The sequence below is a fragment of the Gorilla gorilla genome, chromosome 2 (genome assembly GCF_029281585.2).
Source record: "Gorilla gorilla gorilla isolate KB3781 chromosome 2, NHGRI_mGorGor1-v2.1_pri, whole genome shotgun sequence".
Taxonomy (NCBI): domain Eukaryota; kingdom Metazoa; phylum Chordata; class Mammalia; order Primates; family Hominidae; genus Gorilla; species Gorilla gorilla.
The window spans coordinates 135,759,545-135,785,124 of NC_086017.1; the positions used below are offsets into that span (position 1 = coordinate 135,759,545).

Sequence of the window (25,580 nt, forward strand, 5' to 3'; positions counted from 1 at the left end):
GAATCGCTTGATCCCAGGAGGCGGAGGTTGTAGTGAGTCGAGATCTCGCCACTGCACTCCAGCCTGGGCGACAGGGTGAGACTCTGTCTCGATAAAAAGAAATAATAAAATGAAAGTTAATGATTTCAAAAAAGCCTTTTAAAAGCGCCGCCCCGCCGGAAGTTGAGTTTTCTGCAAGCCATAGGAGACAGCGCCACCTACCGGCCCCGAGATTTGCCCAGCCGCAGAAAGGGGCGGAAGGACAGGGTAGGTTTGGGGGCAAAATGGCACAAAAGAGTTCAGCCTCAAACGGTTTTGGTGTTGATGCAATCTGGATGCCTGGTCACCTTCTCCATAAAGAGACTTGGAGCTTACTGAGGCTTCTTGTCCACAATGTGACTCTTGGCTTCTAGACTCTCGGAGGAAGGAATGGGAAATGATGTGATGTGACCTCGAGTTGGACCATTAGCCAACGCAGTGACCTGAAACAGTGGTTCTCAAACCCCACCGCACATTAGAAGCACCTGGGAGCGGAGGGCGTGGCGGGTGGCTCCTGGAATCCCAGCTACTCAAGAGGCTGAGGGGGGAAAATGGCTTGAGGCCGGGGTTAGAGGCTGCCATGAGCCATGATCGTGCCACTGCACTCCAGCCTGGGTGACAGAGGGAGACTCTGTCAAAAACAAAAAAACAAAACAAAACAAAACAAAAAACCGTGCAGGTGAGAGTTTAAATACTCCTGAGACTCAGGTCTGCCCCAGACTGATGTGCTCTGGAATGGGACCCAGGCATCAGTAACTTTTATACCTCCTCAGGGGATCCCAATGTGAAGCTAAGACCTGCCGCTGTCAGGGCAGCGGGCCATTCCTGTTGTTTCACCCAAAGCCAACCTCAGAGGACCTTCGGTCTAATGCGGCGAGCCAGCAGTGTGACATGTGCGTTTTCTCGTCCTGTCTTAGGGCTGTGCCTAGAAGGTGCCGCCCTCAAGGTTGGAGACAGCTCTGCATAATAGTTCACTCCCCACTTAAAAAATAAAAATAAAAAAACCCAGCTTTGTGAAGGTATAATTGACATACACCAAAGTGTACATTTATAAAGTGTACAATTGGACAATGTTTCACATATGTGTATACTTGTGAAACCAGTGCCACAATCAAGATAATGATCATATTCTTCAAGGTTGAGCTGCAAGAGTCCTGTTTTACACTCGCAGTTCACAATTATTTAATACTTGTTCTATGCCAGGCATTGTGCTGGGTGAGAAGGAACCATGGATTCAACCACTTCTCTGGGGGAACTGGTTACAGGACCAGTTGGGACATGAAGGAGGCAACTCTACTTGAGAGTACTGGGGTAGCCAGAGGAGAAAATGGTTTAGTTGATCTAGACAGATGGAGGTATTTATCAGGTGCTGTGGTCTAAATGTTTAGGTACCCTCAAGATTCATGTATTAAATCCTAAAGCCTGATATGATGCTATTAGGAGGTGGGACCTTTGGGAAGTTATTAGATCATGAGGATGGAGCCCTCATGGATGGGATTAATGTCCTTCTAAAAGAGACCCCAGGCCGGGCGCAGTGGCTCACGCCTGTATCCCAGCACTTTGGGAGGCTGAGGTGGGTGGATCACAATGTCAGGAGATAGAGACCATCCTGGCTAACATGGTGAAACCTCCTCTCTACTAAATATACAAAAAATTAGCCGGGCGTGATGGCTGCAGTAGTAGTCCCAGCTACTTGGGAGGCTGAGGCAGGAGAATTGCTTGAACCCAAGAGGCAGAGGTTGCAGTAAGCCAAGATCGCACCACTGTATTCCAGCCTGGGTGACAGAGCAAGACTCCATAAAAAAAAAAAAAACGAAAAACAAAAACAAAAAAACCCAGAGAGATCTCTTGCTCCTTCCAACATGCGAGGTTACAGTGAAAAGATGGCCATCTGTGAGGAACTGAGTCCTCACTAGACACCAAATTGGCTGACACCTTGATCTTGGACTTCCCAGCCTCCAGAACTGTAAGAAATAATTTATGTTGTTTGTAAGCCACTCAGTCTGTGGTAGTTTGTAATACAGCTCAAACAGATTAAGACATTAGGTAGTTGAAGGAAACGGGCATTCCAAAATGGGAAAGCATGAGCATGAGGAAAAGCAAGAGGGAAAGCATGAGCAAAGGAATGGAGGCATGAAGAGATGATATGTTGGCTGGGCACGATGGCTCATGTCTGTAATCTCAGCACTTTGGGAGGCCAGGGCAGGTGGATTGCTTGAGCTCATGAATTTGAGACCAGCCTGGTGACATGGCAAAACCTCGTCTCTACAAAAACACAGAAATTAGCCAGGTGTGGTGGCAAGTGCCTGTAGTTCCAGCTACTCAGGAGGCTGAGGTGGGAGGATGGTTTAAGCCTGGCAGGCAGTTTGCAATGAGCGAAGATCACATCACTGCACTCCAGGCTGGGCAACAGAGCCAGACCTTGTCTCAAAAAAATAAAATAAAAGAATAATAATAATAATAATAATAATAATAAATTAAAGAGGTGGTATGTTTAGGAAACAGCAGGTATGGCCAAAGTGGTAGTGCATCGTGGGGAGGGTCATGAGGCAAAGCCAGCACAATCAGTGGCAGTAACTGGATGTCTAGGAGTGCCATGCCACCAGGAGTCTGACTTTATTCTATGAGCTCTATTTCTCAGTGGATGACCCCTGAAAGCTTAAGCAAGGGAGTGTCATAATCAGATATGCATCGTAGAAAGTTCACTCTGACAGCCCTCCAAAATGGCAGAACAATTAGTAAGAGAACCTTTGCAAAGTTACCAGCAAGCAGAAACAAATGAATTATAGGTCATGTTGCACAATAATCAAAAAGAACTTTTTGAATCCAAATGCAAAAGCCATTTTCATAAACATTATACATATATATCTTTAGGAGATTATTTTTAGTCAAACAATAGCAATGCAAGTCTTTGAAGAATGGCCCAGGAAGCCCAGAATTAGTATGGCTCAGGACCTTTGAGAAGTGACAGGAGTTGGCATGCTCTGGTCCAAAGGGGGATCAGGAAGGGGGAAAGGCCTCTTTAGAAATAGCCTTCTACTAGTACTGAATCCAGAATCATATTTAAATATAAAGGGGGTAATATGCAGGTCAGAAATAGAGTCTGTGATGACAAATTACAGTGGCCAACCAATTTTAAGTTCTGCCTGCAATAACTCTGCTGCTGTTAACTGATTGGTTTATGGCTGTCTTCAGTGTGGGCATTAATAGCTCATAAGAGTATGTTTCTTGTATGTGATTCACCATTTAGCCATGAGAATACAAGAATAAACATAAGTGGTATCAGTGAGGATTTTTTGACTGCAAATAACAGGAAAAAACTACTCAAACTGGCCTTGTAGCAGAGGAAATTCCAGAGGCTTCAGGTATGGTTTGATCAAGGTGCCAGGTCCATTTCTCTCTGGTTCTCTCAGTTCTTCTCCTCTGTGTGTGTCAGCTTTGTCCCCAGCAAAACAGAAGCAGTTCAAGACTTCACACCCTCAAGCCCACTTTCCAGAAGAAGGAAGTTTCTCTTTCTCCAAACTTCCTACCAAAGTTTAGGCTTTATTCTAACTGTATCCACTTATGCCACACGTTCACTTTTAGGACGATTACTGTGGCAAGGAGGCATGGGATTTCGCTGATTGGCTTGAGCCAACCAGAGCCAACCTCTGTAGCTGGGAGCAGGATCAGCCCCACCCAAAATGCTCGTCATGATGGTGTAGGAGTGGGATGTGCGTGGAGGAAGCAAATGTCTACTATGCAGTAGAACGTTATCTTGGGTAATCCAATAACCCCTAATAAGGATAGCAGATATCAATCACTCCCATTTACCATGTGTCACGTTTGCTGTTTAAAATGAGACTAACTGCTGTGTGCATCATCAAAACCCCCAAACTCAGCCTGGGCAACATAGTGAGACCCTGTCTCTAACAACAACAACAAAAAAAATTAGCTGGACATGATAGCACACTTCTGTAGCCCCACCTACTCAGGAGGCTTATATGGGAGGATTGTTTGAACCCAGGAGTTTGAGGCTAAAGTGAGTCATGTTCACACTACTGCACTCCAGCCTGGGTGACAGAGCAAGACCAGGTCTCAAAAAAAAAAAAAAAAAAGAAAAAGAAATGAAAAAAAAGCCCCAGACACAAGGACACCATCTAACAAAGGCACTTTATTGCATTACCATTCACAATTAACAGTCAAGAACAAATAATAATAACAAATAAAATAACTTTTAAGAGGACAAGGCATTAGAAATAAAAAAGGACACTAATAACATTTGTAAAAGCTTGTACTGGATGTGGTTGCCCCCATTTGTGTGTGTGGTTGTGTGTGTGTGGTTGTGTGTTGGTGGCCACCGCTGAGCCTCTGTCACCAGAGAAGGCTGAGGCCCCAGTGGCACACCTCAGAAACCTACACCCCGAGGCTGGACGGCTGGACTCCTGAGCACAAGCTCCCTCTCGCACCCTTCGCCGGACAGCTTGTCTCCAATTTCAAACTGACCTAAGGCTCTTTACTCCTGGGTTTTTTGTTTTTAAACCTTCTCCCAGCCAGTCTTCGGGAGGGCATGATTAGAGAAGTGCTCCTTTGCTGATGGAGGAGGGGACCTAAGGAAGAAGATGGATCCCAGGTGCCTCCTCTCTAATTGATCCTCCCCACCCAGTTTCCTTTGCCTCTCTTCCTTCTACCAGGTCATGTTTTTTACTCTCTGCCCCTTCTGCCTCCTAGCATTTCAAAAACTGTAGAGTGCACCCCATAGTGGACATTTTTAGTCCAGGCCTTCTAATTAGCATCAACAAGTTCCTGGATTCCCAGGCACGCCTCCTGAAAAAGCTGAGAGATATGTCTCTTTCCAGTCTTCTTGGGTGAGGCTAGGTTGCAAGCTCTGGGCTGTTGTTCAAAGGTTGCCAGAATCTCTCCATTGGAGGGATAGAAGCAGTATCCCTATTCTGACTTGTCAGAGAGTGAGCTTGTGACCCTTGAAAGATGGCGGGTATCCCATCTCATCCCCTCGGACCTCCACAGTTGATGCGTATGTCTCCCAGGGGAATTAGGTCACTTAACTCAAGAGCAATGTTTGCCCAGGAGCAAGCAATGCTGGGGAGCTTTCCTCTAGATTGGAAATGGTTCTTGTTGCCCTACCAGGAAAAAAATTAAGAAAACAACCCTAACCATTGTCTCAGTACTTTGTACTGATTGAAGAAAACCACCTCTCTGACAAGCGCTAATAGCATCTACTACATTTAATGTCATAGATTCTTATTTAGCAAGTGAGCTGGATTCGTTGCAAACATTCACAACTTCCATTCAGAGAGGCTGGCAGATGTCAGATGGAAGAAAAACCCCGGAGGCCAGATCTTTACTGGTGCTCACTTCTCCATCAGTCTTTCTAAACACTCTAAATAATAGCTTGTACATTGGTTGGGGGCCATGGCGGGTTCCACATTCTTATGATTCTAGACAGAAAGAGAGAGGGAGAGATAACACTCTTAGAAAATACTCCAACAGAAACATATGAGATCATTTAGATCTGTAAATTATTAACATTACTTTCATTAACATTATTTGTCTTCTTCAGCTTTATCCCATATTCTCCCTATCATTTCTCTCACGTCTCTTCCATTCCCCATCTCTTTCCCAGCTCCCTTTCTCCTCTTCCTTTACCATCTTCCTTCTTTCCATCCGTCTCCTGTCACTCTTCCTCCTAAAGTCTCTTACAGGCTTCCTTCTTTCAACATTTCATTCAATCACACTAAGCAGTGCCAGCTATGATTATCCAATACAAACCCAGTGGGTACAAGCTGCTGTCCTTGAAAGTTCTTCCTAGAGAAATACAGTATCGCCAGCCTAACTAGCTTTATCTCCTTTTTAAAAAAGCTATCTTTTATTATTATTATTTTTTGTAAAAATGGGGTCTCATTATTTGCCCAGGCTGGTCTCGAACTCTTGGGCTCAAGCAATTCTCCTGCTTCAGGCTCCCAAAGTGCTAGGAGTATGGGATGAGCCAACAAGCTAAGCTCCATTTCATCTCTTTAGAAGTGGACTGATGCCCAGTTCAGTGGCTCATGCCTGTAATCCCAGCACTTTGGAAGGACGAGGCGAGAGGATCACTTGAGCTTAGGAATTTGAGACCAGCCTGGGCAACATGGCAGAAACCCCTGTCTCTACAAAAAATACCAAAATTAGCCGGGCATAGTGGCATGTGCCTGTAGTCCCAGCTATTTGGGAGGCTGAGGTAGGAGGATCACTTAAGCCCAGGAGGTTGAGGCTACAGTGAGCCAAGATCGTACCACTGAACTCAAGTCTGGGTGACAGAATGAGACCCTGTCTCAAAACAACAACAACAACAAATAGAACTTATATATATATATAGAGAGAGAGAGAGAGAGAGTTGCCTTGAGATCAAGCGGCAGGGAAAGAGAGCATTGCCTTTACACAGCCTGGTGAAAAGGATCCCACAGAACTATGTTTACATCCAGTGTCCTTCCCTGGTCCTGGCTGAGGACCTAGGTCTTTAAACAGCCTGAGAAGTGTCATCATCATAATCTCTGGAGTCGTGTTCATGGAGTTGGTAATCTAAAGGGACCTTAGGGGTATCTAAATTAAGCTGACTTTTTTACAGATGAGAAAATCAAAGGCCAGGGAAATTAAGTGATGTGTCTGTAGTCACATAGATGCTCAGAGTTATGACAGCAGGGAACTTCCTTTTTGATCTCTCTCTCTCTCTTTCAATTAAGGACAAGAAAAAGAAAAAGAAAGCCTGCGGGGCAGCCAAGGATTGAAGATCCAGCAACCAGGTCTCTGCTCTGCCCTGGTGCATTCACTCCCAAAAGCAGCAGAAAAAGCCCACCGACTCACCTAATAGTCAGGGCGGGGCATGCTGCTCTGGCTTGAATAGGGATTTTGCATCTGGCTGTCTCTGGAGGCCGCTATCCTGACCTTAGGAAAGACGCTCCCTTCTGCTCCAAGATTGGTGAAGCCTGTTGACCGCAGTTTTAGATTTTGAAAGTCTTCGTCAATCAAGTTCTCTTCTTCAATATGCTTCGTTTTGTTATTTGATCTGTAATCAGTAAGAGGAATTAGGATTTGACAATGGCAGAAAGTTTCTTGAAGTAAATGTTAATGTTCTTTTTAAAAATATTTTTAAATTCTGAAATAATCTCACATTTATTTGTAAGTTACAAAATACATATATTACGGTGTTCTCACACACTTATCACCCAGATTCCCTAATTATTAACATTTCTGAACCAATTAAGAATAAGTTGCATAACCAAAGAACACTAACAGTTTTTTTTATGAAAGAATAAGTTGCAGACTTGATGCCCCACAAATAATGAAATAAAACACTTCATTATTTTATTCAGTGTAGGTTTCCTAAGTTTAAGGTCATGAGCTCTGTGTAGCGACAAAACCTGGACTTCAATGCTGATCTGACATAACGATCTAATTCCACTGGTCTCATTCATATTTTGCTCATAATATTAGAAAATAATTTGAGATACAGCATTTCATTCAGCAAAGTCAACATCTAAGAATCACGTTGTTGGGTAAAATGAGTAAAACAAGTTCAAAGACTTGAAACGAGGCTGGGCTCGGTGGCTCACCTCTGTAATCCCAGCACTTTGGGAGGCCGTGGTGGGCAGATCACTTGAGGCCAGGAGTTCGAGACCAGCCTGGCTAACATGGTGAAACCTCGTCTCCATTAAAAATACAAAAATTAACCAGGCACAGTGGCATGTGCCTCTAGTCCCAGCTACTCTGGAGGCCGAGGCGGGAGAATCGCTTGAACCTGGGAGGTGGAGGTTGCAGTGAGCCAAGATCATGCCACTGCACTCCAGCCTGGGCGACAGACCAAGACTCTGTCTCAAAAAAAAAAAGAGAAAAAACAAGAACAAAATATTGTAGGAACCTAAAATCTGTTTATCCTGTCACATTATAGTGGAAAACTACCTATTTTGCCAAAATATAAGATATGAACTAAATGTTAGAAAACAGTAGCTTTAAAAAATCAAAGTGGATCCCCACTTGGCACATTGAGAATGGGAAAGAGATCACAACATTTACCTCCCTGTTAATGGGGGGACCTTTAGTCTATCTAAATATTTGTTGAATGAATGAACTCTACTGCCCCTTCCTTAAGAGAAGAGACCTTAAGGCACCAAGCTAATAGCCATGCAGAGATGACACGTGTGTGCTTGTGTGTGTGTGTGTGTGTGTGTGTGTGTATGTGAGACAGGGTCTTGCTCTATCACCCAGGCTGGAGTGCAGTGGGGTAATCTTGGCTCACTGCAACCTCTGCCTCCCAGTTCAAGGAATTCTCCTGCCTCAGCCTCCTGAGTAGCAGGATTACAGGGGCGCCACCACCATGCCCGGCTAACGTGATAACCTTTCTTAAAAAAAAGTTAAAAAAAAAAAACCCAGGGGGTTCAGTTGAGGTTGATTTTAGACCATTTGCAGCAGAGTCCTGGACAGGGAAGTGACCTGATGAAAATTGTATTAGACAACTTCAGTGGAGTTAAATATTATTACATTAACAAAGAGTTTTTAATGACATAAGGAAATGGTTGCTATGTCATCTTACGGTGTTAAACCAAAAAAAAATCTCAATCCAAAATTTTAAAAACACAAAAGACACAAAATTATGTATATAATATTATTTTAAAAGATAGAAATAAATCTGGAAGGTTATATCTCAAAATGTTAGTTGCCTCAGCATGGTGGGTTTTGTGAGTGATTTTTAAATTCCGCCCCTTTACCCACTTCTCTATTTTCTTGATTTTCTTCCATGGTCCTGCTATTGCCTATATAATAATAAGACAATTAAGGTAAGGAAAAAAAGTCAGTGGTACTAGAAAGGCCTCTCCTTATCTCCCTTCTCTTGCCCAGGAGAGGATGAGTATGTTTGGAAACTAGAGAGTGTCATGCTGGTGGTCCTGTGCCGCAGAAAAAGGCCACTTCTGGCAGGTGTGATGGCTCATGCCTGTAATCCCAGCACTTTGGGAGGCTGAGGTGGGAGGATGGCTTGAGTTCAGGAGTTCGAGACCAACATGGGCAACATAGTGAGACCCCCCCATCTCTCTCTAAAAAAAAAAATTAAAAAGGACACTTTCATCCCATACCTTGCTGTGACAATCAATGCAATTATCATGCTGAGAATGACAATGCCAGCAATGGTGCCCACAATAGTGAGGATCAGCTGAAATTCTGAAAGGAAGAAGAAAATAAGAACAGTCTCCAACAAGCTGGCCCCCAACTGTCTACTGCACAGGTTCGTGTATTCCCAGGGACTCCTAGCTGTGAAAACGATCCGGTTCTGGTCTCCAACCCTCCAGGCCAGGTTGGGTAGTTGGCCTATTTCCTTTAGCATTCCCTCCTCACACCTCCTAAACTGTGTCTTCAGAACTCAATTGGAAAGGGCAGCCCTGCCAGACAAAAGACTGTAAATACAAAGGATGGTGGCAGGGTCTTCCTGGACTTTGTGGGGAGTGGAGTATCAGCTGAGGGCCACACCTCCCTCCTTACCTCTGCTGCCTTTGCCTGCCCTCCATACCTCACCTTACTGATAAGCTAAGGAAACTAGGTTGGAGTTAAATGTCACTGCTAGAGGAGCCAGCTAATGGCTTGATAATAACATCAATGAGGGAAGAGTCTAGACGTTCATTATCACCCATTCTCCTCTCCTAACTCTGCCCTGGTTAGCACTATTGACACTTGACTGCGGCTATGAGACACAATGTAACAGACACACCAGACTGCAAACACTTCATGTGAAAAAAATGTGAGATAATTGGTTTATCTTTTTTTATTGATTCCATGTTGAAATGATATTTTGGATACATGGGTTAAATAAAATATGTTCTTAAAATCAACCTCATCTGTTTCTTTTTACTTCTAACAATTTACTTGAAATTTCTAAAATTTCAAATGAAATGTGTAGCTCACATAATATTTCTATTGCACAACACTGCTCTAGACCTCTTTGTCTCTTTCTGCTATATGGCTTCCACAGATGCTGCCTTTAATGTGAATTCATGGAGCCATAGACTAGCAAATCTGGGAAAGACCTCAAAGTTTGTCTGGTCCAAACTTCTCATTTTTTTTTTTTTTTTTTTTTTTTTTTTTTGAGACGGAGTCTCGCTCTGTCGCCCAGGCTGGAGTGCAGTGGCGCGATCTCGGCTCACTGCAAGCTCCGCCTCCTGGGTTCACGCCATTCTCCTGCCTCAGCCTCCCAGCAGCTGGGATTACAGGCGCCCGCCACCACGCCCAGCTAATTTTTTGTGTTTTTAGTAGAGACGGGGTTTCACCGTGTTAGCCAGGATGGTCTTGATCTCCTGACCTCGTGATCCACCCGCCTCGGCCTCCCAAAGTGCTGGGATTACAGGCGTGAGCCACCGCGCCCGGCCAACTTCTCATTTTATAGATGTGGAAATTGAAAGCCCTGAAGAAAGACTTAGCAAATTATTCCTTGCAATAAAATACAGTAGAAATGGAGAATGTCACTCATCACTATCTTCATGGCTGGTAGGAAGGCTGACAGTAATATTTCCTTCATCTTGGAAGACTGATCTTTAGTTCATTATGTAAATTTTAGAATATAAAATAATTGAAAATTTAAAGTTAGTATTGTCTTAATCTGGTGGGGGTGGGGCATGGGAGGGTACAGAATTTGAATTTGCGGCAAAATATCCCAAACCAGTAAATAGCTCTGAGACAAAAGGATTTGAGTATTTAAATGTCTGGTTTCTAGGTCTGCTCTTCTATAACCACCAGAATTTTTGGAATTACTGGTCTTTTATCTCTAGTAGCAGCAGATAATGCATATGTAAGCTAATGCAGGAAATCAACATAATGCTAAGATGCCCTTCTCTGGTCTCAAGCAAGTCCAGAGGTGCCAGCCCACTCCTGGTGCTGAGTTCTGTTATTTTCTATGGCCGAGGGGCTGCTGTTCATAACCTAAGGGTGGGCATGGCATGGCAAGACCCAGAAGGCAAACTGGAGGCAGATGGTCTCTCTCTTTATGAAAGAGAACAGAGACTTTGAAGGACTGGGCAGGATGTTGAATGGGGTCACTATTGATTTCTCAGATGTTTAATAACTTGTTTATAATAGCAAGACTTTCATACTCACTGTCCTTACAGTCGAGTCCGCTGTAGCCAAATGCACACCTGAAATACAGTGAGCGATAGGAAACAGTGTTAAAGAGCCCCTGCGGGGAGCATGTCAGAGTTCCCACCCCAATCTCCACCTCTTCCTTTCCATCTTCCTTTTATTCTGTCCTCCCTTGCTTTTTTTCCTCTTTCTTTTGCCTTCCTTACACTCTCATTCTTCCAGGAGACCACCTTCCATGGGGTTCTGGAAGGGTGAGGGGGCTATGCAATCTCATGCAGGCTCATTTGCTACTGACTGAACACTCCATCCTCCGGGCTTCAGGAAGATTCTGCAGTTCAGGCAAAGCTGAACCCAAGAGGCATGGAGGGTAGTGGGACCATCTCAGGCTGTGACGCCACATGGCTCTGCCACTTATTTGTTGCCCTGTGAGCTGGAGGATGTTATTTACAATCAGTTTCAGTTTCCTCACCTAAAAATGGGAAATTAAGACATTCCTGACAATGTTGCTGTGTGATAGGTATTACCTAGTGTGTTTCCTGGAGCATAGAGAATGCTCAAAAACTATTGATGATGCTGGGCATGGTGGCTCACGCCTGTAATCCCAGCACTTTGGGAGGCCGAAGCAGGTGGATCACGAGGTCAGGAGTTCAAGACCAGCCTGGCCAAGATGATGAAACCCCATCTCCACTAAAAATACAAAAATTAGCTGGACAGGGTGGCAGGCACCTGTAATCCCAGCTACTTGGGAGGCTGAGGCAGGAGAATCGCTTGAACCTGGGGGGTGGAGGTTGCAGTGAGCCAAGATTGCACCACTGCACTGTAGCCTGGGGGACAGAGTGACACTCCATCTCAAAAAAAAAAAACTATTGATGATGACGATGATGAGGATGCTCTGTCTCTACCAACCTATGACAGCTTACCAGCTTCCTGACTCAACACCTATATACGTGTTGTAAGGTCTCTCTTCTTTGCCTATCTCCAGCTGTGGCAAGACAAAAACAAAGTGATTTTTCTTACTTTTGGCAGTTCCCATTAGCATCTTCCTGGTAGCCGGGCACGCACGCACACTCAGGCGCCCCACCACTCTTCTTTATTAAGCATTGCTTGTGCTGTGTGTTGCAGGCATCAGGACACTTGAGACTGGAAGCTTCAAAACAGAATGATTTCTGGGTAATTTTCAGAAACAATCTCTTTAACCCCAAAGTCACATGTGACAACATGACAGTGTTTTTGACATTGCTTTTTCTAGGTAAAATGAGATGCTTATTGACTCCACACATGATGTGCCCCCTGTGAAGCTGGACATGGGCTAGCAAAGGTCCCAGCCGTGGTCCATATGTCTAAAGTCAGAAGTCAGATCACTCGGACTCTGAAATGCATGTGGAAACTTAAGGAGTGAATTTTGTATGTTGCAAAAGAAGAGAAAGTGATGTTATGAAGAACATTTAGAAGCAGGTGAAACACTTACCAATGCAGAAAGGGCTCTGTGGGTTAGGCCTTTGCAGGTCAGATTTGCAATTGCATGCTAAACCATTGAGGCAGTCATCCGCAGTCTGGTTACAGCCATAATAATCACACCGAAGGGTCACTGAGAAGCACAAATAGTTTAAAAATATATTCAGCAAGACAATATGGATAAGGTAATTTGTGAAAATTACCCCACCCCATTGCTGTTATACTTTGCCTTTAATAAGTTTTGGGGCCAGGTGCAGTGGCTCACAACTGTAATCCCAGCACTTTAGAAGGCCAAGGCAGGAGTATCGTTTGAGCCTAGGAGTTCAAGACCAGCCTGGGAAACACAGTGAAAAAATTTAAAAGTTAGCTGGGCATGGTGGCAAGCTCCTGTAGTCCCAGCTACTCAGGAGACTGGAGTGGGAGGATCACTTGAGCCCAGAAGTTCAAGGTTACAGTGAGCCATGATCATGCCACTGCACTCCAACTTGAGCGAGAGTGAGACCTTGTCTCAAAATATAAATAAAAATAAAGAAAGAAATAAAAATGGGTTGGAAGGCATTAGGGTTAAAAGATGAGTCTGGGCTGGGCGTGGTGGCTCGCGTCTGTAATCTCAGCACTTTGGGAGGCTGAGGCTGGTGGATCACGAGGTCAGAAGTTTGAGACCAGCCTGACCAACATGGTGAAACCCCGTCTCTGCTAAAAATACAAAAATTAGCTGGGTGTGGTGGCATGTGCCTGTAATCCCAGCTACTCAGGAGGCTGAGGCAAGGGAATTGCTTGAACCTAGGAGGCGGAAGTTGCAGTGAGCTGAGATCGTGCCATTGCACTCCAGCTCTGGGTGACAGAGCAAGAATCCGTCTCGGGAAGAAAAAAAAAAATGATGAGTCTGAGAATGGAGTGGGGGAGAGAATAGGAGCAGGTAGAGTCATATGGCTCCTCTCTACTAAACATCCCAAACTGTAACTGAGCCTCCTTCATCACCTGCCACATGAAAATGCCTCTGATTAAAAGCCTAGAGCAAGAGATTCTACAATTTTGGGCAAAGAAAACAATTTATCTTTGCCACTGAAGCCAGAGAACAGGAAAGTGTTTTCCGGCCAGGTATGGTGGCTCACACCTGTAATCCCAGCACCTTGGGAGGCCAAGGCGGGCAGATCACCTGAAGTCAGGAGTTCGAGACCAGCCCAGCCAAAATGGCAAAAACCGTCTCTACTAAAAATACAAAAATTAGCTGGGCGTGGTGGCACATGCCTATAATCCCAGCTACTCGAGAGGCTGAGGTAGGAGAATCGCTTGAACCCGGGAGTTGGAGATTGTGGTGAGCCAAGATCATCCCACTGCACTCCAGCCTGGGCAACAGTGTGAGACCCTGTCAAACAAATGAACAAACAAAAAAGCAAACACTTAACAGATGAAGAAAGGAGTCTTAGAAGGAGCAAAAAGAAGGATGAGGGAGGCACGAAGGCGATTAGGAGAATGGCGGATGCGGGCCCAGGAAGAAGGGAACATCTAGAAGGGAAGGATACTAGTGTCAAATGCTATAGAAAAGTCAAATAAGTTGTGGCTCAACAGAGGATTCTGGATTTGGCAACCAGGACTGAGAACCAGCTGCAAACACCTCTTCCCGGGACTGGCCCCAGTGGGTCACCTCTGGGGTGAGGAACTTCTGATGACTGTTGTGGTAGGTTGACTGCAGTCATGACATCAATTTACTCACACCTTTCTGTACCCCTTTGGCAGGGCCCTTCCACACTGTGCTTGGTAATGTGAATTGCTTTAGCCAATTGGACAGTTGTAACTGTGATGTAAGCAGAGACTTGAGAAATATTTGTGCATTGAATCTTACCCTCTTGCTGCTCTTGAAATCCTTTGGATGGGTCTGCTGATAAGAGACCACGTGGAGCAAAGACAAACCATTTAGCTGACCCAGCAGCTAATGGCAGATGCTTAAGTGAGCCCAGCAGAGATCAATTAAGCCTGGCCCAGATCAGCACACTATCCACTTGAGCCCAGCTCAAATTCAGACCCATAGAATTCTAGGGTTGCAATAAATAAATGATGGTTGTTTTTGGCCACTACCATCGTAACACAGCAAATGCAAATTGCTACAGCTACATGGTGGGTTCGTGTGTGTCTAAAGGGGAAAATAGTACGGGTAATGCTTGGTCTTGATCTATTGCTCAGGCTGGAGTGTGGTGTCGTGATCTCAGCTCACTGCAGCCTCAACCTCCTGGGCTTATGCAATCCTCCCACCTCAGCCTCCCAAGTAGGTGAGACCACAGACCTGCACCACCACACCTGGCTAATTTTTCTGTAGAGATGGGATTTTGCCATGTTGCCCAGGCTGGTCTCAAACTCCTGGGCTCAAGGAATCCGCCCATCTCAGCCTTCCAAAGTGTTGGGATTACAGGCATGAGCCACCACGCCCAGCCACAGGTAAAATTTTCTGTAATCATTTGGAAATCTTTAACTCTATATAAAGCCCTGTTGTTTCTCCTTTTTCTTTCCTTGCCCAGCAGTGGTTTGTCTGGTCATTTATACCTTCGTAGAGAGGAACACACTGGTCAGTTTGATGACTTGGGAGATGGTTGGAAAGAAGCAAAGGGCAAGCGAACAAGAAAAGGGAAGAAGAATTAGATTAAAAGAAATTTAGAGACAGTTGTCAGTTCAATGATGCAGTTCTTGTCTCCTTTTCACATATAATGAAAAGGTTTACAAAAAAGGTAGGTATGTCTTCAGGTAAACTTTGAATAAAATTATACAATACTTACAATCATAGTTTAGAAAGATGCTTGAGCTACTTCTAATTGCTTCATTAATTTTCTCAGTCACAGTCTTCTCATTGTCACTTGTGGTTTCTGTCAAAATTGTTACTATTGTTACATTAACAAACTTGTCATCAGCACGCATTTCAGATCTTGGTGACAGAGGTGTGCTAAAAATGAGATGAATCTGTCACTTAATGAATTGAACTGAAGAATCAACAAATAATTCTAATCTCCCAGACTCCCGAATCTCCCGGCCCTAGTCCTGACCCACTGTCCTGTCCCTATGATTTGGACCCACATATGGAGGCCGGGGGCTGCAAAAAGATGGCAATGTACAGGCTTGGAGGTCTCTATTTGATGTGTATTCAGAGGAAACCTATGGTGAAAACAATGTTCTGTTGGAGAAAACTTAGGAAAATTGTGGATAACCATTTTTGGAAAAATTATGAATCATCATTTTAAGGATCTAGGAGCCTAGAGCTAACCAGAATTAGAACAAGTAACACCTGAAATGGGAAATTGTCACTTGCTGTAGGACAGCAGCTGTTAAATCTCAGTCTGATTCTTTGAGAGAGATAGAAGGGCGCGTGTCCCTCCCTCTGCATGGAGAAAGCAGTAACCAGCCATAGAGAGCCTGGATCACTCCCAGAAAGGACCAGGAAGTCAGCAGGCAGTTTCAGAGTGGGAACATGATTGGGCCTGGACACACACGACCCAGAGGAGAACTGAAACAAAGAGGGCCGGGGCTGCGGGAAACATGAGCAAATCCTACCAGCAATATGAAGTGCCTGCCATGAGCAAGACATTGTCACTGTCTCTCTCTCTCTCTCTCTCTCTAATCAGCACTGCAGTTCAGAGCCCTAAGCACAGCTGTGCCAAGTTTAATTATTTCATTGTCCAAAATGAATCAAGTGATACAATCACTGAAACGGGGAAAAATGACTTTTAAAAACATTCACTATCTGATTTGTCGCTCTGTGCTTTTAAGCCTCAGGATATATTTTTGTTGTCTAAATGTTTTTTTCTATACACCTTTTTGACTTTTTTTTTTTTTTTTTTTTGAGACATGGTCTTGCTCTGTCACCAGGCTGGAGTGCGGTGGTGAGATCACGTCTTACTGCAGCCTCGACCTCCTGGGCTCAGCTTATCCTGCCGCCTCAGTCTCCCAAGTAGCTGGGACCACAGGCACGCACCACCGTGCCCAGCTAAAATTTCATTTTGACTCTCGAATAAATGCAGAAGCCTGAAAATATAGCCAACCTATTTAAGCAATGTTTGCAGCCACCTTGGGTCCTCAGAACAATCAAGGAAAATCCAAAACATGAATCAAATTTCATTTTTAGGCACAATCATCTCAAAAGGGAGTCCAAAAAATCTAATGGGCTTCAGCATTGTAATTTAATATTTTCTACCATAATTCATTTATGATGGGATTTGGTGGGGCGGGGGGGGGGGGGGCGGCAGGGAGTGGCAGTGGAAGGTAATAGGGCAGTGAGAAAAGTGTACTTGATAAAAATTATTCTATATTGGTTGAAATATATGGCATAGCTTTGCACTGGGACTAGGAAAGCAAATGCCATCCATAATTTATTCATTAAAAGAATCTACCAGTTTATACACTAATTCAGGAGAGGCAAGACGTTACACCTGTGAAACGGTTAAAGGGAACATTGGAGCCACTGCACACTTGAGTATAAATGACGAGGGCACTAGGCTTGGAGTTAAGACGGGAGGTCCGGACCCTTGTGACCCGAGACCGGTCAGCTTCTCCAGGCCCGAGTTTCTTCCTCTGTCCAAAGAGAGGTTTTAAAGAGAGAAATTCTGAGGATCCTTCCAATTCCAACATTGCTATAGTAGGAAAGAGCTTGGGGAGTCAGAGGGGAGAGACAATTTGGGGCTGAAAGAGCTTGGGGAGTCAGAGTGGAGAGATAATTTTGGGCTGGAGCCTAAGAAATGCCTTTCTAGGTGAGCCCCAGGTGCATTTGCCCTGCACTGGCCCCTGAGGTGGGGGAAGTAGTTCCCTCCATGCCTCTGAGCTCACAGGTGAAGGTTTGCCTCCAAACACCCTTGGCTCCCTTTTAGTAACTCCTAAGAATCAAAGGAGTGCCACAGTTTTGGGGATCCCCCAAATGACCTTGTGGGACCAGCTTTCCATCACACTGCAGGGTCCCATATTCTAGAAAGGAAACAGATGATGTCGAAATCAACTACGTGCCAGGCACTGCATACAGGGAATCTTCCAAATTTTATCTCAGTTACTCCTCACAAGGCTCCAGGGAAGTTGATCAGATTATCCCAATTATACAGAGGCAATGACAAAGGTTCCGAGAGGTTAGAACACCTGCCTGGTCACTCAGGGACGAAGTGCCAAGGCCAGGATTCAAGTACAGGCTTAGCTAACTCCATTCCAATTTCACCATTCCTGTTTGTATCCAGTCATCCCCTACACATGAACTGGCTATTGTCCACTAAACCAAACCTAATTCCCAGAAACAATTCACAGCCCTCCAGCAGCTGTCCGCTGTACACCTCCAGCTTCAGAGCCACTGCGTTTGGGCCCAGCCTGTCTGCTTGCTGCCAGCCTCCCACCATGAAAACTGTGCCTCTTCACTGCCAACCAGACTTGCCCCTCATTCAAGACCCAGCTAGAAATCCATCACTTTTAAAATACCTCTCTGAAATTTTATACACATACTCTCTCTCTCTCTCTTATTCCACCAAAGATTTTTAAAAGTTTTTCTTTAGGCTGGGAGTGGTGGCTCACACCTGTAATCCCAGCACTTTGGGAGGCCGAGGCAGATGGATCACGAGGTCAGGAGTTCGAGACCAGCCTGGCCAACATGGTGAAACCCCGTCTCTACTAAAAATACAAAAATTAGGCTGGGCGTGGTGGTGCACACCCATAATCCCAGCTACTTGGGAGGCTGAGGAAGGAGAATCGCTTGAACCTGGGAGGTGGAGGTTGCAGTGAGCCGATATCACACCAATGCATTCCAGCCTGCATGACAGGAGTGAGATTCCATCTCAAAAAAAAAAAAAAAAAAAAAGGGTTTTTTTTTTTTGTAGAGATGTAATGTCACTATGTTGCTCAGGCTGGTCTTGAACTCCTGGCCTCAAGTGATCCTCCCATTTCAGTCTCCCAAAGTGCTAGGATTACAGATGTGAGCCACCATGTCTGGCCTCCACAAAGGATTTGATATGGTTTATAAGGATAAATACAATAGTAAGACTTAAGATGTAAATGGTGCATTGCTACACGAGGGCTGCTTTTCCTACCTAACTTCATCTGTCTTAGAGCATTCTTTCCTCAGCCTAAGTACGTGTGTATTAATGTGCTCCAGAGGAGGCTGAGATGCAATTGCTAATTTCTTGAGAATCTTCTGCCTCTTTGTTTCCCTAAATAGCACCCAGCACTTGCCATTACATATTGAAGTGCTCAATAAGTGCTTGTTCTCACTGCAGAAAGCTCACCACTGACCCTTCTCTAGCCAGGAGTGTGATTTGGGTGTTCTTGTCCCCCTCACACTTGCCATATGAGGGAATAGATGATCACAGGCCATTCAGTCTCCCCCTGGCCCACTGGAATGCACATTCCAGAGATTGACTAGATATGGTTTGCAGCCATGGGATCAAGACAAACAAAGAGATCCAGATGATGTCCTGGACCATGTGCACAAGTTGTTGCATAGCCAATCACAGACAGAATTTTGCCTTCCCCAGGCCACGTCCTGCCCAGAGTTGGGGTGACATCAGAGGCAGGGCCAAGGCACACAGTCCCCTTTGCAGTGCTCAGACTGAGACTGACCCTCTCCTCTTAACTTGTGACTTGCCACAGAGGGCCTTAATGTTACATGCAGACCTCAAGAGAAGCTCGGAAGTTGGACAGACACACATCTGCCTCCAAAATTGTCCATAACAAACTTACCTTACAGTAAGAATTACAGTCTGTCCATAAACAGATGTGCCAAATACATTTTTAAACTGTGGAGGAAAACAGATTTAATAACAAGTAAAAAAATTTTTTTTTTCACATTTTCTACAAATCAAATGAGGCAGAAAAAAATAATGCTCTATCTAGCTTTTAACAGGATCCAACTGGGTACAAAATGGACCCTGGGAGACTTCTTAGGGCCTGAGCTGGGACTGCCCCCACAAAGGCTGCTAAGAGGACCTAGAAGAAAGTAAGTTGTCTCTATTTTCCTAACTCTACTCTAATGGTTGCAAGGGAGTTCTGGTGCATCCCTTCTGGATTACAAATCTCCCAGAAACTATAAGAATGCGTCATCCCCTCACTGGTTCCCCCAGGAACATCAAACCCTGACTGAGATCAAGTATTTAATCTGATCTCTGAAGACCGGGGCATAAGGCCTGTAACTGGAGGGGGCTTTTGTGACACTCACACTCAAAGTCAAGTTTGGGGAAAGTAGTGCTAAGTGACCATTGCTCAGTAAAGCCACATGAAGTTCTTCAGGGGTTCCCTGGAAGTAGGACCACATTGATGTTGCTGTCTTCAATGTACTGAAAACATCCGTGCTGGCACATTTGAAAGCAGATCCGAGATGAGAGGGCAAGTCACTGCCAGCTGGCCCACAGGGCAGAGGTGACATGGCAAAGGGACAGAGCAAACTCTGTGAGACAGCAGCCACAGATTCTATCCTAGCATTGTCACGTACTGGCTGGCTGTGCAGTCGGAAGCACTAGCTCTCTTTGCACCATCTGTAAAATCATTTCCATGATACATTTTTTACATGTTACCAGTTCTAATAGTGATATAATTTCAAATTGAGAGACATTGTCATGGAATAAGACTTCAGCTTTAAAAATATGTCTCTCCATCTCTACTTCCTTTTTTTTTCTCCAGGCAGAGTCTCACTCTGTTGCCCAGGCTGGAGTGCAGTGGCATGATCTTGGGTCACTGCAACCTCCACCTCCTGGGTTCAAGAGATTCTCCTGCCTCAGCCTCCTGAGTAGCTGGGATTACAGGTGCCTGCCACCACGCCTGGCTAAATTTTTGTATTTTTAGTAGAGATGGGGTGTCACCATGTTGGCTAGGCTGGTTTCAAACTCCTGACCTCCAGTAATCTGCCCGCCTCATCCTCCCAAAGTGCTAGGATTACGGACGTGAGCCACCATGCCCAGCCTCCACCTCGACTTCTAAGACATATTTAAGGCTAATATTTTTTCCTTTAAAACTGAACTTTGAGCTATATTGGCTGGACATGCTCTGAGAGTCCTTCCAGAGCTAACATCTGTGGCTGCAGAATGGAAAGACCCTTTCCTTTCATGCTTGCTCACATGTGTGCACTCGCTCACAATAATCTAAATGATGGGAAACTATTGTTCATGCCAACATTTTTGAAAATGGGAAAAATAAGTAACAGATATTCAGAAGTAATTCTTCTTCTAGACATTTTTTTAAAAGCCAGACTAGTATGAAAATTTATGCAAATTTGAATATAAAAAAGAAAAACAACATCTTTAAATTTTTTCTCTTTCATTCTGTGGAAATAATTTATTTTAAAACTTCATGGTATTTATCTGTCCATTTAAAACTGTGTTAATAGCTTATAAAACAATGGGTATGGTATGGCTGGAGCCAGCTTCTGCAGGCCCTCTGCCATGCCAGGCCAGGTGCCACGCCTCCAGGTGCAAGACCATGGGGTGGTCCAAGGGTCCCAGGGGAGAGGCCTGGGCAATGAAGAAGTGGTGGCACCGGTGGAGGTGCTCAGGACAGCTGCTGTTTACCGACCAGTAAAGGTACATTTCACTGTTTGAACAACTGGTACGATGGTACGAGCGTGAACCACCTGAAGACCAGCTCTACACTCTGCAACTCAGTGTTAGAACAAAGAATGCTTTAGAGAAAGGAAAGTTGGAAAATACTTACCAAGCTAGTAATTTCACTATGCAAGTCTTGATAGGCCATGGAATGTTTCTCTTCTGGGTCAAATGTTTCTGATACTATCACTGAAATCTTCCCAGGGAATACCTTTCCTGAAAGTTAAGCAGAATCTTTCTGTACTATTTGATGAAAAGAGGGTCATTTCCATTTTGTTTTAAAACATAGATTATTTTTTAGAATTCCCAACATTATATAATGACACTACAGGAGATCTGGAAATATTTTAAAAGTTACCCATAATCCTGCCCAACCGAGCACAACCATTTTCATTTTGGTATATTTCTTTACATTTACAGTTTACATTGTTGTAATTCCAGGTTTATGCCATATTTCTTTTCTTCTTATTATATAATAGGTACTTTCCAAATAGTAGCCTAGTCTTTTTTTTTTTTTTGAGAGAGAGAGAGAGAGAGACAGACAGGGTCTTGCTCTATCACCCAGGCTGGAGTGCAGTGGCACAACTGGGTCACTGCAGGCTTGAACTCCTGGGCTCAAGGGATCCTCCTGCCTCAGCCTCCTGAGTAGTTGAAACTACAGGTATATGCCACCACAGCCAAGCAATTTTTTAACTTTTGTAGAAATGGGGGTCTTAGTATGTTGGCTAGGCTAGTCTCAAATTCCTGGCCTCAAGTGATCCTCCTGCCTTGGCCTCCCGAAGTGCTGGGATTACAGGTGTGAGCTCCTATGCCTGGTCTCATAACCATCATTTTTAAAGGTTGCATAATATTCTGTGAAGTACATGTCCCCTTCCTTGATGTAATCATTTTTTGTTATTGGACTTAGTGCTTTTAATTATTTAAAAGGAAAAGAAAAAGGTTGCAATGAACATCTTCACACACAAACTGTTCTTCTGTATTTGGGGTCACTTACTTAGAGTAAATCCCCAGGAGTGAGATTATTAGTGCTAAAAATATGAGCATTTGGGGGCCTTTTGGTATATCCCTAACCCCAGTGGGCAATGCAATGCATTCATTTCTTATAGAATTGGCTGCTCTGGAAAATGAAGATATGTCTCACTCATAAAACAGAAAAAAAAAAAAACAGAACTCAGACAGTCAGCCCTCAGACCTTCATTGCACCCTGGTGATCTAATCAAAACATCATTATGCCACAAGTGTATAAATGTACTCCTGAAATTCATTTTTAGAGCTGAAGGGCTCTTATGTCTCTAAGAGGGGGATCTGATGTTATGGAGCAAACAAATCTTGTGACACAGAACTGAAGATCAGGCTCCCAGGGTTGCTGGACTGTGTGGTCTTTGATAGATCACCTTGTTCTGCCTCAGTGTCCCTAGGTAACAGCACTTTTCTCTACTTTGCTGGCCTTTGTTGCCTCTGCATTTTCCTTATCTCTCATATTTTGGAATCTCCTTTTGCCATCATTCTGAGTTTTCAATTCCACTTTTGGTGTGAGATACAGAGCTCAGCCATGGTTCATCCCTTGTAACTCACCTTTCTTACATGTAGAAGAGTTGTAGTAATACCCTTCTAAACACAGGCAAAAACTTGTACTATGCAGCTTAACACATAACGAATTATCTGCACAGGGATCATCTTGGCAAGGATTGCTGGGACCTTAGATGGAGTAGAAAGAGATTAGAAATCCAGAGAAATGACAATAAATAACAACTGGAAACGTATTTTTCCATCTTCATGCCTCCCCCCTGGGCCCTTTCCATTCCTTGCTTGTGTTACTCCACAGCACACTTTTGGAAGAGTTAAAAACAAATATTTGCTTGCTTAGGTCTCTAGAGAGTTTGTTTCTGAAATTCTAGAGCCAAGTATAATACTTGTCAATAGTAAAGATCAGAGATTAGTGTACAAGGGCTTGCCCAAAGAAAGAGAGATTGCAGTCTTCTGACTCCAAGAAGTCAGGAATCTTCAGATCTCAAAGTCCCTCCAGAACCTTGAAGCACGGTCCTCTAACACTAGGTGGGGCTCCCCAAAACATTCTAGATAAAACGTCTTATTTTTAGAAAGGTATGAATAATTGTCGTATAGGAAGAAACAGCCAAGAAGCTCCAAAAGAAACTAGATGTCACATTCTGGTAGGCATACCTAGGAGACATAGCCATAAAAACAGGAATGGGATAGTAAAGGGGAGAAATGTGGATTAACTCAGTGAAAATTCTAAGAGGCCATGAGAAGACATTCCAGCCTCTGGCTTTCTAAGTGGATCATTTGAATAAATGGTGAAAATAACACTGCAATGGGTTCTACACTGTGGGCTGAGACTCCCAGGCCAGGCAGGGTGTAGCATCTTTCTTTCTCTGGGGAACTGATGAGATCTGAGGAGGAGAGTTAGCTCAGTGGTCCAGTGGTGATCTGGGCTACGAGTTTTCTTCACTTCTGTCAAGTGGAATGATTCTGAGCTGTGATGTCAGAATAGCTTATGTGTTTGATAACCTTCAGAGCTGTCTTGAGAGTCTTACAAACCTATATGTAGAAACCACTGATTTCTTTAAAAGCTGTATGTAAGGTACAATGTGTATAACATGCTCTCTTTTGTGAATAAAAGAAGGGGAGGATTATACACAAGCAAATATTTGCTTATATTTGCATAGGTAATTTCAGGAGGGAGATACAAGGAATTGGGCACAGAAGTTGCCTCTGGGGAAGGAAACTGGGGGTCTGGGTCCTAGGGGTTTAGGATGAGAGGGAGATTTATTTTTTATTGTACATGATTTTGCCCTGTTTGAGCTGTTTTTTCCATAATTATAGGCCTAATTTACTTTTATTTAAAAATAAAAAGTAAAATAATGCTGGTGAGAATATGGGGCAATGGGAACTCTCATTCATTGGTGGGAATGCAAAATGACACAGCCACTTTGAGAGGAAAGTTTGGTGGTTTCTTACAAAAATAAACATACTCTTACGAGAAGATCTGAGAGTCACCCTCCTTGGTATTTAACCAAAGGTGTGGAAAATTTATGTCCACACAAAAACCTGCACATCCATGTTAATATCAGCTTTGTTCATGAGTGCCACAACTTGGAAGCAACCAAGATACCGTTCAGTAGGTGAATGGATAAACAAACTGGTACATCTAGACAATGGAATATTATTCAGCACTAAAAAATGAGCTATCAAGCCATGAAAAGACATGGAGGAAATGCATGCTACTATGTAAAAGAAGCCAATCTCGAAAGGCTACGTAATATATGATTCCAACTATATGACATTCTAGAAAAGGCAAAACTATGGAGACAGTAAAAAGATCTGTGGTTGCCAGGAGTTAGAGGGGAGGATGAAAAGTGCAAAAGATATTTAGGGTTGTGATCCTATAATAGTGGATGCATGCCATTATACATTTATTTGTCCAAATTCATAAAATGCACAGCACCAAGAGTGATCTCTAATGTAAACTATGGTCTGTAGGTGATAATGATGTGTCCCTGGAGGTTTATCAATTGTAATAAACACACTGCTCTGGTGGGGGATGTTGATAATATATGTGTCAGGCCAGGGAGTATATGGGAAACCTCTGTACCTTTCTCTAAATCTTGCTGTGAGTCTAAAACTGCTCTAAAAATAAAGTTCATTAACATTATTTTTTTGAGACAGGGCCTTGCTCTGCTGCCCAGCCTGGAGTGCACTGACACAATCTTGGCTGGCTGCAACCTCTGCCTCCCAGGCTTGAGTGATACTCCCACTTCAGCCTCCTGAGTAGCTGAGACTACAGGTGCATGCTACCATACCTGGCTAATTTTTGTATTTTTCTGTAGAGATGGGGTTTTGCCATGTTTCCCAGGCTGGTCTTGAACTCCTCAGCTCAAGCAATTCACCCACCTCAGCCTCCCAAAGTGCTGGGATTACAGGCGTGAGCCACCATGCCCGGCTTCCATTAACAATTTTTTAAAGAGAAAAAAAATAGACTATATAGGATAAAAGGAGGCATAGTTCAGTATCTTATAAACAAAAATAAGCGTCACCCCTCTGACAAGGTATGAACCAGTCTTCTAAATAAAATTAATGGCTTCTTTAAGAAAAGCCTCAGCCACCTTGCAAAGATGACTTGGGAAATCTTAAGGAAGAATGTGTCTCCTTCTGGAGACACCAGACAAATAACTCTCAGGTGCTTTCTCTTCAGCAACGAAGGACAGACTCATTAACTTGTTTCATGGCCAGGAATTGATTAAGTCACAGGATGTTACAGCCAGAAGAGATTTGGGGGGCTTTTTAGTTCAGTCTTGCCTTATTGAAGATCACTAAGTTGAAGCCAAGAGAGAAATGACTTGCCCCATGCCCCACAGTTTGTTCATGGTAGGGCCAGAACACAGGAAGATGGCCTGACTCTGAGGGAACACCTGGCGAAGCAGAAATGGCTTAGAAAACCTCTCTTTC

At 44.0% G+C, this 25,580-nt stretch overlaps 1 protein-coding gene across 1 annotated transcript in view; it reads right to left on the reverse strand.

The window, feature by feature from the left end:
* Positions 1-4,151: 4,151 nt before the first annotated feature.
* MUC13 (mucin 13, cell surface associated) overlaps positions 4,152-25,580 on the reverse strand; it is a 29,853-nt gene continuing 8,424 nt past the window's right edge. Inside the window, exons 3-12 of the mRNA XM_055383845.2 lie at positions 22,689-22,811; positions 21,223-21,329; positions 19,261-19,316; positions 15,339-15,502; positions 12,581-12,700; positions 12,130-12,259; positions 11,131-11,168; positions 9,123-9,207; positions 6,859-7,060; positions 4,152-5,456 (exon numbers count right to left, since the gene is read on the reverse strand). Of these exons, the coding sequence (XP_055239820.1) occupies positions 6,859-7,060; positions 9,123-9,207; positions 11,131-11,168; positions 12,130-12,259; positions 12,581-12,700; positions 15,339-15,502; positions 19,261-19,316; positions 21,223-21,329; positions 22,689-22,811 (1,025 nt within the window). The 3' untranslated portion in view covers positions 4,152-5,456. The remainder of the gene's footprint in view (positions 5,457-6,858; positions 7,061-9,122; positions 9,208-11,130; positions 11,169-12,129; positions 12,260-12,580; positions 12,701-15,338; positions 15,503-19,260; positions 19,317-21,222; positions 21,330-22,688; positions 22,812-25,580) is intronic.